Source organism: Lacerta agilis, chromosome 2 (assembly GCF_009819535.1).
Source record: "Lacerta agilis isolate rLacAgi1 chromosome 2, rLacAgi1.pri, whole genome shotgun sequence".
Classification (NCBI taxonomy): domain Eukaryota; kingdom Metazoa; phylum Chordata; class Lepidosauria; order Squamata; family Lacertidae; genus Lacerta; species Lacerta agilis.
In genome coordinates this window covers 100938786-100953603 of record NC_046313.1, presented here as the reverse complement: position 1 = coordinate 100953603, position 14818 = coordinate 100938786, and the positions used below count along the sequence as shown (strand labels likewise).

The window sequence follows — 14818 nt, the reverse complement described above, 5'->3', positions numbered from 1 at the left end:
CCCACTCCCTCCTGCAGCGCTGCCCCTGGGTGAAGCACCTGCCGGAAGCCTCTTGGCAATCGTTCCGCAGGGCACCCGCAACAGACATCGGGGCCAACGGAGCGTGGTCGGTTAGGATGGCAAAAGCCTCTCTGAGCTTGCACCAGAGCCATCTCTGACCCACATAATGGGCTATTGCCAGCTTGTTGTATTTTAGGGAGCTGGTTTCTTGTTTTCAGCTATGTCAGCAGCAGTGCCCAACTGCAAACGCTTAATGTGATCTCACAACAATCCTATGAGGTAGGCCATGGTTATTCCCGTTGTAGAAGAGAGGAGAAACAGAGAGATAAAATGCCTATAGTAGTAGTATAAATATGTCCCCGGGCATGGACCAGACCACCATACTGGAGAGAAGGTATAATTGATACTTTTTCTAGAAAACTATGTACATTTAAAGCACATGAACTCCCCCAAAGGATCCTGGGAATGGTAGTTTTTAAAAGAGTGCTGAGAATTGTACCTTTATGAAGAGTAAACTACACTTCCCAGCATTCACTGGGGGACACCATGTGCTTCAGATGTGTGGTGTGAATGCAGCCTGTGACAAAGGAGAGAAAGCTAACCTTCATGTATTTTTTTTAAGTACCTGGAAGGAGGTGCCAACTAGTTCCACAAATATGGCTTAGATGCCCTGAATGCTCTGCTGCAGCAAGCTGGGGAAAAGTAGTTAATAGTGCCAGCCAAGCAGTGTAGAGTTATTTCATCCAGATGCTAAATCATTTCCCATTTTAAGCAAAAAAAAAACAAACTTGGACATGTTTATTAATTTCTCTGTACTGACTTCTGGTCTCTCTGTGGCTGGCTAGGTTTGGTTTGTCAATAATGTGATACTCTTCTAAGAGAGAATAGCTTTACTGTAGGTTTGGGAGAGAACGGTTGCTTTCATGTGATTGACTGCTAAGAGTCCTCTCTCCAGCCATAACTGGTTGTGATGTTTCTGCATAGTATCAGTGAAACTAAAATATTCAGCCTTTGGTTGAACTGGCTTCAGGTTCAGGTGGATTCAGATTGGTCTGCTGAGCCCACAGCTGCTTCTGTTGTCATTTCAGATAATAGAGACAGTTTTAGTAGCCACTGGCAGCAAGGAGCACCATAATTTAACAGCAGGAACTGCTTAAACAGTCAATTAGCCCATCTGAGAGATATTGCTAGGTGAGTTACCTTTGTTTTCTAGGGGACAATAGTGAAATAACTACTCTGCGAGAAAGGAGAGGAAATGTGCTTGTGATAAAAGAATGTGCTTTCTAATTTCCGTTTTGTGTTGTGGGATTTTGTTGGCGATCAATTCTTATTTATTAGCTTGCTGGTCTCCCCACTGCTTAATCCCTTTTCACTTGAATAAGGCTATTGGGAACAAATGGAAATCAAGTTAATGTTGCAATCCTGTATCCACTTGTCTGTCCCACTGAATGCAATGAGAATTCAGAACAGATTTTACATTATTTCATACAAATTATGTTTGTGCATCTGAATGTCACATATTTGCATAAATCTCAAATGAGCAAGCTGCATTACTGCTGTTAAGATTCCTTGTAAACTGTTTCTATTGCTAACATGCACGAGGTAGGGCGGAGTTCTGTGTGAACCAAGCTGGAGTTATCTATAATTTTGTATTAGCTGAAAATTAGGGGCTTGTTCTTCCTCAAATTAAAGGCATGTTTCTGTAGCTTCAAACTCTTGAGTTTTTAAACTGTGGCTAGGCAGCTTTAAATTTGTGATAGCAAGATTTTCCCTCTTTGAACTGTACTCCTGGGGGGGGGATATTTTCATTGCTGCCACAAGCCTTTACCAGTAGCTATAAAGTTTCAAAAGGGGTGCAACTCTATGCAAGCTGTTGATTGGATATTACAGCATTTTACCTAAGCTGTGTAATAAGCATTTTAAGGTTATACACACACATAAAATAAATGTTCATAAGTGTGCCAAGCAAACAAGGCCACATGCCTGAAGCAGCACAGGAGGACAGGCCTCACACCATTTTGACTCCCAGCTGACCAAGTATTTCTCTGCAAGGAGGAAGACAATAGGAAAAGCTTCCCAATTCTCTTTGGGACTTGCACCTCCCTGTAAATACAGTCTGGCATGTATCTGTTAGGCTGAGCACTCTCAAGTGCGTAAGAGTTACAGGTAGGTAGCCGTGTTGGTCTGCCATAGTCAAAACAAAATAAAAAATAAAATTCCTTCTAGTACGGTAGCACCTTAGAGACCAACTAAGTTTGTTATTGGTATGAGCTTTCGTGTGCATGCACACTTCTTCAGATACCTGTAAGAGATTCAGGAATGTGTAAGAGATTCAGGAACTAAGTATTTACCATATCAAAGGAATGGCCGGGCTACCCATAAAGACAATCAGATAAGGCATTATCATATAAACTGGCAGGCAGGAGAAAAAACAATGCTCTCAGATTTCTGTTGAAATCTGTTGGAGACTGCCTTTTTCTGTGATGTAGGTATGATGTATCTGAGAGGTGGTTCTGGGATACACCTTTTCTGTGATGTGTGTATGATGCTTCTGGGGGTGGTCTTGAACAGCAGTGTGGGCAATTTCAAATTTCTATATAAGGGCTGGTGCTCCTTTGTTCTAGGTCTTTCCCCTACTGTCCTGTGTGTGGGGCAAACACCCTGTTGCAACAGCCTTAATAAAGATCAAGCTTACTAGCTGCTTTGCTTCTAAATATTCTCTCGTTGGCCTCTTGTTATTTACTCCTACCGGTGGAGAACCTGCAAAGGACTATACGGGGGCTCTTGTGTACCCCATAAGGGAATAAGGGCAGACTATTTTGTTTACAACAGCTGCAGACAGAGGCTTATAGCTGCTTGGCTTTTCCTTCACTCCAAACTGGAGTTGATTTCAACTGAAAAAGAATACCAATCTGCTCTGCAGAACAGCGTTTCAAATCTCAATGTGCATATTGCCTGCTACTCATGAAAACAGCGTGTTACAGTTTGGGATTTTCTCTGAACCAGCGTGTTATGGAAATCTAGGTCTTTTATATAAGGTTCTTTTATAATACAATACATAAAGATGAGTGATTAATTGAGATCGGGAATTTCCCACAAGGTTAGTTCGCGCCTTTCTTCTCGAATAAAAACATTGTATATTTTATGAAACAACTCTTCCTGGCCTAGGTAGTGTTTCTTTCTTTTAGGAATGATTCCTTTAATACTTTCAAAGCTTTCTTTCAAGGGACTTGCACTGGAAACTATGGCCTGCTTACAAAAATATACTGCGGAAATATGTCAGGTTACAACGGAAGGGTGTGCGGGGAGAGTGCTGTCTAACAAAAAAAAGGTGATTTCATAGTTCTGTAATGGCTTATACAGTTGTAGAAGGGACTGCTTATTCTTGCTAGGATATCTACTAGAGAAAAATCTTATTAGTCTGTAAGGTTGTGGATGATTATTCATTCGTTGTGGGACACCAACTCCCATTAATCTGCTACTATTAGCCATATGTGTGGCTGTTGGGAGGTTGAACCAGCCAAATCTGCCCTAGGAGTAAGTGTCCAGATCAACACTGGGGTTGGGTTGTCCTTAAATTCCTTGGTGCCGCAAGCTTTTCTGAGCAGCGTCACAAAGGAGCAGAAAGGGATGCCCTATGTAGGGGTGAAGCAGAGTTTAACCTTCTTTTGGGGGAGGGGGGCACAGTATGCCAGGGAAGGGGAACCTGTGGCTCACCAAATGATGCTGGACTGCAAGACCTATCCCTAATCACTGGCCTTGCTGGCTGTAGCTGATGGGAACTGGCATCTAACAACCTCTGGAGGGTCCCAGGTTTGGGGTGGTGGTGGTGGTGGAGCTGTAGGATTGAAGTGGGGCCTTGAACTAGAGATGGGCAAGAGCAGGCAGAGGGCAGGTGAGCCAGAATACCTGCCCCTCGGCCATAGCTGTCAACTTCCCCCCCTTTTTAAAGGAAATTCCCTTATTCCGAATAGGATTCCTCGCAAGAAAAGGGAAAAGTTGACAGCTATGCCCTCGGCCCCTTGACCAGGCCCTAAGCTACTGAAGGTGATTGGACCCTTTATATGTCCAGCTGTCCTTTGTCAACAACATTGTCTCTGTTTTTTGTGTTGAATATATGCTATATGGTAATTTATGGACCAAATAGGTATCTAAAGCCATTTGCACATAACAAAATATGTATTTCATCAAAGTAACTGTTGAACTGAAATACAATGAAGAAGTATATTAATAGTGAAATACAATTAAGAATAAGTATATTTTTGGGGCCCCCCAAGAGAGTGGGGCCCTGGCACCCTCTTCCCTCATCGCTCCCCCCCCCACTTTCTGGTCCCTCCCTCCCTCCTACCCTCCCCGTCCACTCCGTCGTCCGCTTTAAGGCGAGGGGCGTCTACTCTGCGCGCAGCTCTCGCGCGGCTTGGAGGCGGAGCTGTCGCGAGCTCGAGCCCGGGCGCCGATTGGTTGCGGCGGGTTGAATGTAAGATGGCGCCCAGGGACCTGTGAGGGGAAAAAAGACGCGGGGCCTGAGGTGGCGACGGCGCGAGGCAGCAGAGGGGCCGGGGTGAGGCGGCGCTGGGCGGGGACGCGGAGAGCCGAGCGGCGGGCGTGGGGCGGACGGGATGGCTGGAGTGGGGCGGGTGCTGGTGAAGAAGAAGAGCTGCCTCAGACCGGGCGGGGTGGTGGTGGAGGAGGAGGAGGAGGTGGCGAAGAAGAAGAAGAAAAAGAATAGCGGCGGCAGCGGCGGGGAGGGGGAGGGGTAGCGGGGCCGAAGCGCGCTCCCGCGAGCCCGGACCCGGCTGTTGTGTGTGGCGCTGGGGAGCGCGTGCGCGCGTTCCGCGGTGGGGGGCGGGGGGAGGAAGGACCTCTTTGCGTGCGTGTGCGTGTTGGAATTGGAGACTCGTAGGGCGGGATCGGGCCGCGGCGCGCAGACTTCCGAGGCCTGCGTCGTTCGTTCCACGGTGCCCGCGGCCCCGCCTTGCGCGCCCGACTCTTCCCCTCACCAACCCTCCCTCCCCCCCCCCACCGGTTCCAGAGGCGGCAGGCGCGCTCGTTCCCGGCGTTTCGCGCGGTGGGAAGTCGCACCAGGGCCCTGGGACTGGGCGCGCGCCTCGGTCTGCTGCGGGCGCGCTCGTGCCGCTTCTCCTTCAAAGGCGCCGACTCGGGCGCAGCAGCAGCAGCAGCAGCAGCAGCAGCAGCAGGCGAAGTTCCAGGATGAGGCCAGCGGGCCCTAGTGCTGCAGAGACCCTGGGGAGGCGGGGTGAGCTGCCACGGCTGCGGCCAATTTTCCTCACTCTTCCCAAACCCCCTCCCCCAATCCCTTCGGCCGCCGCCGTTGCTTCTCCTCCTCCTCTTCCTCCTCCTCTTCACCTAGCCATTCGCGCGCCAGTTTCGTGCGAACAAGGATGCTCATCCCCACCCTTGGCCAGAAGGCTATAATAAATGGAGGCGAGGCGGATCAAGGCGGGGCCTTTCGGTGTGCGGGCCTTGTCTAGGAGCCTGCAATATTTACAATATCTGAAAGCGCTTCATGCTGTGCATTACAGTGGACCCTTGAGTGTAGCCTTGTCCAATACCTCTGCCAGGACAGTTAGGCTTACTTGAGTGATTTTCTCTCTCTCTCTCTCTCCCCCCCCCCCCAAGCTGAGTAACTTTATCGGTCTCTGGATTTCGTTTTCCTGAAAACCGATAGATACCTTTTAACACTGCTGTTTCCCTGCAACCAGTGACGGTGGGATTATTTGCCCTATTTATCATTACTAATGATAGAGAAGGGACGCAGGTGGCACTGTGGTCTAAACCACAGAGCCTGGGGCTTGCCGATCAGAAGGTTGGCGGTTCGAATCTCTGCGAAGGGGTGAGCTGTCGTTGCTCGGTCCCAGCTCCTGCCCATATAGCAGTTCGAAAGCACATCAAAGTGCAAGTAGATAAATAGGTACCGGTCCAGCGGGAAGGTAAATGGCGTTTGCGTGCGCTGCTCTGGTTCGCCAGAAGCGGCTTAGTCATGCTGGCCACATGACCCGGAAGCTGTCTGCGGACAAATGCCAGCTCCCTTGGCCTATAGAGCGAGATGAGCGCTGCAATCCCAGAGTTGTCCGCGACTGGACCTAATGGTCAGGGGTACCTTTAATGATAGAGATGGGTGGAAGAATCTACTGTGGTCCCTTTCCTGGCTTGCAATTTCTGTGGGTCTGTCATGTGAACTATTCCTTTAGCATTCCACAGAGAGTTTTGTAGTACTTTAAAACCTAGGTTTTTGTGGATAAGAGGACCTTTTGTTCCTGTGCATTTTCTTAGGGCTCTTCTAGGCTTTCAGACCCTTGGCTGGAGCATTTGTAAATGTAAAACACAGAATGCTACCAGTAGTATGGAAATGGAAAAGTAGTATGGAAAAGATTTGCCCAGATGGAACTGAGACTTGTGCTGCTTACTTGAATAATAGCACTAGTAATAAACAACTGTAGTGGGTGGTTGCACATATACAAGAGGTTGCAGGTTCAGCCCCCACAATCTCCAGATAGGGCTGGAAGTTACATTATTCTGAAACTCGGCGGTCCTGCAGCTGTTACTTGACTACAACTAGCTTCATCCCAAACCATAGGCTGTGTTGATTGGGGATGATGGAAATTCCATCAATATCTGCATGGCCAGATGTTTCCCACACCTGGTATCTACTGCAGTCATGCCTGTGTTCTTTCACTTGCTACCTCATTCAAGGTTTCTGAAACCATATCCATCTGCAAGCTTTTGTGCTAACATATTTTTACCGAGTTAGTTTATATTCTGCCATTCCTCCATCACAGAACTCAAGGCAGCTCATAGAACTAAAGGGAGCATGTCACACATCACATAATTCAGCATTGAATGCTGAGTAGTTCTTGTTCAGAAAGTTTGCATTTTCATTTTATTTTCTTAAAAGGCACTGGAATTAGAAAAGCTCTAGAATTGCCTTTTTAAAACAATGGAGTAGCTAGAAATGTGAAAAAATTGGGGAAAGGTGTAGGATTGGACTTTTTTGGGGGGGCCTTCACATCTCTACCAACTTTGTCATATAACATTGTCTTCTCCCTTTATATTTCTTAAATAAATACAATTAAATTGGGGGTGGAAAGGGTTTCTTTGTTCTGTCTTCTCCAGAATGTCACGAGTCTAAGAGTTCAGGACACGAATATCAGAAATACATACAGCATGGTGCCTGGTGAGTTTAGATTGTCTGCATACTACAAATGTGTGTGCTTTCAATAATTTTTAAGTTATCAGAACTAACTGCTTGCTAATCAATTGGCTTGGCCTGACTTTCCAGATTTAATATTTACATGAAAATGCAGATAAAGGAATACTTGTTTCCTTAGGCAGGAGTTGTTGTTTTACATATCATTTATTTCAATTTTTCCTGAAAGTTGATGGAATGCACATTATATCAAAGTCATGTAAGGATGAAAGCTCAGTAAACAAACAACTGATCTTTGATTCATATATGATTTCTGCAACAATGGTATCATTAACATAAATGCATTTCTATATTAATGGATGTTGGCTAAAGCATTAAGGCACTTGATGCACATTACTTTTTCTGGATGGTATCTTGGCACAGTGACACTAGGCTGAAGAATATTTCCTGCAATTCACTGGTGCTTGTAACTTATATAACAGAAGGTGATTGCCTCAAGATTGCCTGGAAGATTCCAAGGAGGTAAAATAGCCTGTGATGGTTCAACTTGGGGTGGGCAAATTTCCATTGTAGAATTCTTGTCAACTTTTGTCCTATACCACTCTAAGCTTTCCCCAGAGTTCATCTTGCTGCCTCTAAAATATTTGGTAAATGAAAGGTTCAAATGTTTAACTACTAATCTGCCCCAGTTTTATGCAACAGTGGTAGTGACAGTAACACCTGTGAAAAGAAAAGTTTCCTACCAGTAAATTACATTAGGTTACAAAGGTGTGCACAAGGTAGGAAAATAAATGTGAATTTCAACTGTTTGCCAGTATTTAATTGGAAAAAGGATCTTAGAAGCAGTGGTGAAGTATTTCATGAGTTGGTCAAATCTTCTGAGGTAGAGAGTTATCAACCATTACTGTGTCAAGATTTACAGGAAAGGAAAGATAAGTTTCTGGGTAACTTCTGTCAAACAATTTAAACTTGCAGTTGCTTCTTTTTGAAGTGGTGGCAAAAAAGGCAACAGTTACAATGTTAGGCCAGATTTTTATTTCAATTTCAGTCATTGGTTCTCAAAAGTAGAGATGTGTGATCCACCCTTTAACAGTTTCGTAGAAATAGAAAATAAGATCTTAAGTCCTAATCGTATGTAAAGGTACTTTAAATGCAGGAGACAGAAGGCTCTTGAATATTGTGTGGCATTCTCTAGCTAGTATATTTGTGGAAATCATATTTGCCCTAGAAAACTGGGCCCATGAATATTTCCCAATGTTATAATAATACTTTATTAAGTAACTCAGAATCTTATCCGTGTACATAAGATTGAAGCAAACTAAAAAGGTCTGCATTTCAAAATGCACTGATTTGAAAACAATGATGACTCCTTCAGTGTCTTGATAGCCATAATGTTCCAGAATCCATATTGCCTTCCATTAGGCCAACCCAAATGCCCACAAAATAGCGTTTATCAGGCTATTTGACTGGGGAAGCTACTGTGTCTGCATCTGGTGAGAGTCCTAAATGGAATGTGGGAGGTAGTAGACATTTAAATGAACCTCTTTTAGATACTATACAGGTTTCAGGTTGAACCTAGGACTTATGGGAAGAAAGAACATAGAATGGATAATTCCTCAAATCAAGCCATATACTCTATAGTTAGCTACTCCTAAAATTTGCAAAAACTACAAAATTAAAGTGGTGTGCAGGGGAGACACACAGACTGTTCTTGTAACTTTTCCAGAATCTGCCTATCCTTAGCAGCTTGCTTAGATGTAAATTCCCTTGAGTAAGTGGGGCTTAGCAGTATGTTTGGAATTGGAGTATAATTTTATTCCAGTGTGAGATCCAATATTAAACCTGAGAATTATTACCCCATTCTGTGACAGCAGTGCATTTGAAAAGGCTACTTCTTTGGCTAGAATCAGCTGATTCTAGCCAATGGCACCAAATGCTTTTCTGCTGGAAAAAGCGGTGTGTTCAAATATGTTAGATTTAATCTCCTTTGCTGTTGGGGAATTGTGTTTACTGGGTCAGCAGCAAAGGGAATACCATCATTAGTTCTGCCTTGCACAGGCAGAACATTTTGCCACCTGGAACCTTGATTGGAAAAGTGGGGATCTTTTTTTATTAAGCATCTTAATTTGAATACTTAAGTGGCTAAAATATGGGAGCAATATGTTTCACTTACAACTTTCTAGAAAGAGTAGATCAGATTTACATACTAGATTTACAATATAAAGACTTCTGTAGGCAATGTGTAGATTGTGCCCCTCCAAACTTTAACTATTAAATAGGCCTGATTTGAAAAACATTCTGTGACTGTGGCAGTCAAGTTATGTCTCTTATTTTAAAAGCATAATTACATTTTTTGCTTGGGTCTCTTAGTTTTTGGACCATTCTGCAAGTTTACAATTGGACCTCATGTACGTTAAATGTAATTGTCTGATTCCTTTAGGTTTGCTTGGTGTGATATTGATGCCCATGATCTGTGGGAAAGTTTCTAGTGCTTTACTTTTCTGCAGAAAATTTACCATAAATTCATTAGTAACAGTGAATGGGTACCAGTTACAGATACAATATTATGCAAGTGTGGCAGTTTCAAAGTTTTTAGCTTTGTTTTCTAAATACAAGTAAAATAAGTATTCTAAATTAGATCACACTCTAATTTGCATAGGACCCCCCCTGAAAATCCACATAATTGTTGAGGCCTCATTTATACACTGAGTCCTGCATTTGCTGCCATCCTGATGGTTGCTGCCACATGATAATTGGTAATAACTGCAATTTCCATCCTCGCAGTTAGAGTGAATCATATAGTTATACCATGATGCCAGTTTCTGACCCAATTTGGGTATGCATTGCTGGCATGGTATGTGTTCCATCCTAATAATGTAGATGGAAGTTGCAGATGATACCAAGAGTAGTGCAGGAGCGCAACCATGGGGCAGCAGCATTCATGCTGCTCCAAATAAGTTGTAGCCAGGGCCAGAGACACCAGCTTTTCAAAAACAAGAAATTTGATAGAGGGCCCAGACATCATCCTCTGGTCTCAATGGTAGCTGAAATCTGAAACTTTTATTTGAGTCCTCCAGTAGTCCACTGCAGGTGATTATTATTAATATATGTCTTGTGAGCAGCTCTAGAGGTGATATGACTGCATGCAGGGCTACCTTTGTACAATAAATGTATTAATGTGAACAAATAAATGCCTAGATGCTGGGTGGCTTCACTTTAGTGACTATTGAAGTGATGACTTTTCTCTTACCTCAGCCTTTCTCACTGTGTAGTAACTCTGGCGTTGTCTCTCTTGAGCTTTCATTTCTCTTTAATTGCAGAATTTCTTTGATAGTGGAAATTACAGTATAATGCTTTATGAGTGAGAAACTCTAGTTCATACGTTGCTACTCCTTGTAACTCAATACTGTTAAGCGTTCAGAATTATTAGCGACGCTTACGTTGCTTAAAAAACATATCCTGCTTCCCTGGGTTTGTGCGTATTGACCAGGGATGTGTGTGTTCTGTATACATTTTTCACCCCATTTCATATTTTTTTTATAATGAAACACAAATTCCATACTTATACAGTACCTTGGAAGTCGAATGGAATCCATTCTGAAAGTCTGTTTGGCTTCCAAAACGTTCGGAAACCAAGGCGTGGCTTCCAATTGGAAGCCACAGAACCTGCGTCGGACGTTCGGGTTCCAAAGAATGTTCGCAAGCTGGAACGCTCAATTCTGGATTTGAGGCGTTTGGGAGCCAAAATGTTCGACTCGCAAGGCATTCAACTTCCAAGGTACAACTGTAATAGGAACAATATTAGCCAGCCTAATGTGTAAATGGCGTTTCTGTGCACTGCTCTGGTTCACCAGAAGCGGCTTAGTCATGCTGCCCACATGACCCGGAAGCTGTCTGTGGACGAACGCCGGCTCCCTTGGCCTATAGAGCAAAATGAGCAAGCAACCCCAGAGTCGTCCACGAGTGGACCTAATGGTCAGGGGTACCTTTACCTTTAATGTGTATATATATTTACTTTGAATTTATTTTCCAAGATCTTTGGACTTTTTGAATGGCCTATGTTGATCAACTGTAAGTCAGTAGATTTGGCAAAGCCTTTGCCAAAACAAAATTAATTTTGCTTAATGAAAACTTTATCACTGTGGCCTGCCCACCAATTGATGGAGGCCTTGCAGCCTGCAGATTTAGTGAATCTATGCAAGACTCAGTGGGTATACACTAAAAAAAATACCCTAGCCTGTATGAGCTATGCAGATTGATTACCTTGCTTAGCATAATTATTTTAGTCATTAGGATACATACTAGGCTAAACAATAAGGTCCTACTAGTCCCTTCCAGTTCCTGAAATTTCGCTGGGTGCTGACCCTTCCACACTTTCAATAGAAACTTGGTGTGCATGTTTAATGGAAGATGAGATCAATAAGGCATTAAATTGTACACTTGTGCAAAATTTCCAGGCCCTGATGAATCATTTCTACTTAGTGTGTGGTTGATACTGAAGCCATGAAACAATGTGTTAGACAATTAGAGCATCCACAAAAAGGAAGGTCTCTTTACTTGGAGCAATGATCCACTTACTCTCTGAAGCAGAATTACCTGTGCAGAGTCTGAATGTTTCCCTTTTGGAAATTGGGAACCTCCCGGAGGGATTCCTTCATCTTTCCTTTTCCCCCCACCCCACTTCCTTTCAGATTTTCCTGTCCTTGCACCATTGTGACTTGGTTTTGGGTGCTGAATAATGTTACGCTACGTTGCTAGGAATGGTTACCTTTTTTGCATGCACAGAGAGATAAACATTTCAGGGGAATCAGTAGCCCAGGGGTCCCCAAACTAAGGCCTGGGGGCCGGATGCGGCCCAGTTGCCTTCTAAATGTGGCCCGTGGACGGTCTGGGAATCGTCGTGTTTTTACATGAGTAGAATGTGTCCTTTTATTTAAAATGCGTCTCTGGGTTATTTGTGGGGCATAGGAATTTGTTCTTTTTTTTTTTTTCAAAATATAGTCCGGCCCCCCACAAGGTCTGAGGCACAGTGGACCGGCCCCCTGCTGAAAAAGTTTGCTGACCCCTGCAGTAGCCTATTGGAACCTTTTTTTAAAAAAAACAACTACAAAACTTTGATTCCATGCCTAGTGGGAGCTCCCCAGTTTTTACAGAGGGTAACATATATCAGTGGAGACTTTAATCATCTGATTTGGATTGGGCTTGACTTTGCCTTGAGGTTCTCATTGAAAGACAATGGGTTTGTAGATTAGTGGATCTTAATAGAAAGCTGCATGTGTCTGTTATGCATGACTTTTCAATAAATTAACCTGTGGTGAGTAGTCAGAATGACCTGAAAAATATTTCTACCTTATTGATAAAGACATCAGAAATGTAAAGAGAGTGGCTTAGAGTGTAATTGTAATGCCTTACTTTGTTTCTTTTAAGGAATCCTGAGTACCTTGCAATATGAATAATTCTTTGGATAACACCATTTCCTTTGAAGAATACATCCGTGTGAAAGCACGAACGATCCCACAGCATAGGATGAAGGAATTCCTGGACTCCCTTGCCTCCAAGGGTCCTGAAGCCTTACAGGAGTTTCAGCAGACGGCTGCTACCACCACCATGGTATACCAGCAAGGTGGCAACTGCATCTACACAGATAGCACAGAAGTGGCTGGATCTTTGCTTGAACTTGCTTGCCCAGTTACAACAAGCGTCCAGCAGCAAACACAGCAGGAGCAGCAAATACAAGTGCAGCAACCTCAGCAAGTTCAGGTAATCTTAAAAGGATGCACGTCTTACTCTTTGCTGCTTTCATACAGAAAAGCATGCATGAATTTGAGCTCTGGGCAGCTTTCATAGACAACTGTAGAGAGATACTCCTTGCATTTCCTCCCCTCCAACACAAAATTGAAAAAGAATGTGGTGGTTAGGTACAAATGTTTTTGCTCATCACTCAGATAGGTGAAAGGTTTTGTTTAGTTTTCTATATCTCTGTTATATGGACCAATCTAATTCGAATGGGAAACTTACCATATATACTTGAGTATAAGCCTAGTTTTTCAGCACATTTTTTGTGCTGAAAAAGCTGCCCTCGGCTTATACTCGAGTGAGGCGGGTGGTGGGGGTGGCGAGAAAGAAGCCCTTTCTCTCCGCTCGTGCCGCCACCCGCTCTCCCCAGTCAACCATTCCTTAAGAAGTGTACAAGAATGGTGGTTCTTTACTCTCCCCAGGCAGCTTGTTCCATTCCTGAACTGCTCTCATAAATGCAAACTTGGCAAAGGAGGAAGAGGAAGGAGCAGCCCAAAGGGCTGCTTTTGGGCTGCTCGTTCCTCCTCCTCCTCCACAGCGGCAAAGGTGAACCGGCTTATACTCGAGTCAATAAGCTTTCCCAGGTTTTTGTAGGAAAATTAGGTGCCTCGGTTTATATTCGGGTCGACTTATACTCGGGTATATACGGTAATTTAAATTTCTCCACCCTGCTAATTTTGCTTTTTCTTTTCATAGTGCATAAAGTAGCTTTGTTAAGTACTTGGGTGATATTCAGCTGTCCAAATGTTGGGCATGCGTGGGGCTGCAGAGGAGAGGAAGGGGAAAGTCCTCTCAGTGTTGGATATCTGAATGTTCTTTAAAAGCAAACATGACCATAAGATAAATTATTAAGAAGAGTACTGTATAATCCAAAGAGCACAGGAATAAGGCAAATCAATTTTAACTTTTCTTCCCAAATGCCACTCTTTCAAACATTGTATCCATATTTCTAGAGGCCTGGTGTATGTTGAATTTTCAGACAAACTCTTCTGCAGAAGTGACTTTAAAAACACATTTGCACAAAACTTCCTGACTGCTTCTAGTGTTTCATTTAAACCAATAATACCCACCATTCTGGTGAATACCTAATGGTAAATAAATGGCTTACTATAACTTACATGATTCAGTATTAATGACTGAGTCATGCGTTCCTTAGGCACTTTGCATTTGCCTGCTGGTGAAAGGAAAGCAGAGAGGGGGCCAACCTTGTCTCCCATGGAAAAGAGTTCCACAATCTGGGAGCAGCCACTCAGAAGGCCCTCTCTTGTGCCTTCACTAAATTTACCTGTGATGGTGGTGGAACTGAGAGAAGGGCCTCCCCTGACGATAACAAAGCCCAGGCAAGCTCATACAAGGAGGTACAGCCCTTCTGATAGCCTGGATCCAAACTATTTAGGGCTTGTCTAACTGTCAGGTTCATAACTTCTCTGTCTTCTTCCTTTCCCTTTTAACACAACTGAATTCAGTCAACATAAACCTGATCACAAAAGTTTTGAGTCTGCCATCATGGAGCTTTACATTTTGAATAGTGAATGTGGAGAAATTTCTTTCAAGGCTCTGCATCAGCACTGGCAGTAGGACTCCTGGGGTCAATTGGCAGTCACCTGAGGCCAAATTCTGCTTGTGGCCTTATGGTTGCCAGTTCCTACTATATATGGAATCATAATTGCATACATACATAGGTCTGAGTAACAGGGACGATTAACTTTAAGATTTGTAATACTGACTCCTAATATTTGATTCTGCCACTCCCCAGTAATTGGACACACAATGAGCAGTTTATTTCACCCTTGATTTAGGAATTATAGTGGAACCTCTACTTATGGTCATAATCTTCTAGCGGGACACTAGAAG

General features: G+C 43.7%; 1 protein-coding gene across 3 annotated transcripts in view; it reads left to right on the top strand.

Moving 5' to 3' along the window:
- The first annotated feature begins 4403 nt into the window (after nt 1-4403).
- The window catches only part of QRICH1 (glutamine rich 1), a 30543-nt gene continuing 20128 nt past the window's right edge, over nt 4404-14818 (top strand). The window contains exons 1-3 of one of the 3 annotated variants that reach the window (XM_033141366.1): nt 4460-4561; nt 7135-7195; nt 12596-12928. In XM_033141366.1, the coding sequence (XP_032997257.1) occupies nt 12617-12928 (312 nt within the window). In that variant the 5' untranslated portion in view covers nt 4460-4561; nt 7135-7195; nt 12596-12616. Of the gene's footprint in view, nt 4562-7134; nt 7196-12595; nt 12929-14818 lie in introns of all 3 variants that reach the window. The other 2 variants (XM_033141367.1, XM_033141365.1) reach the window with 2 other exon arrangements.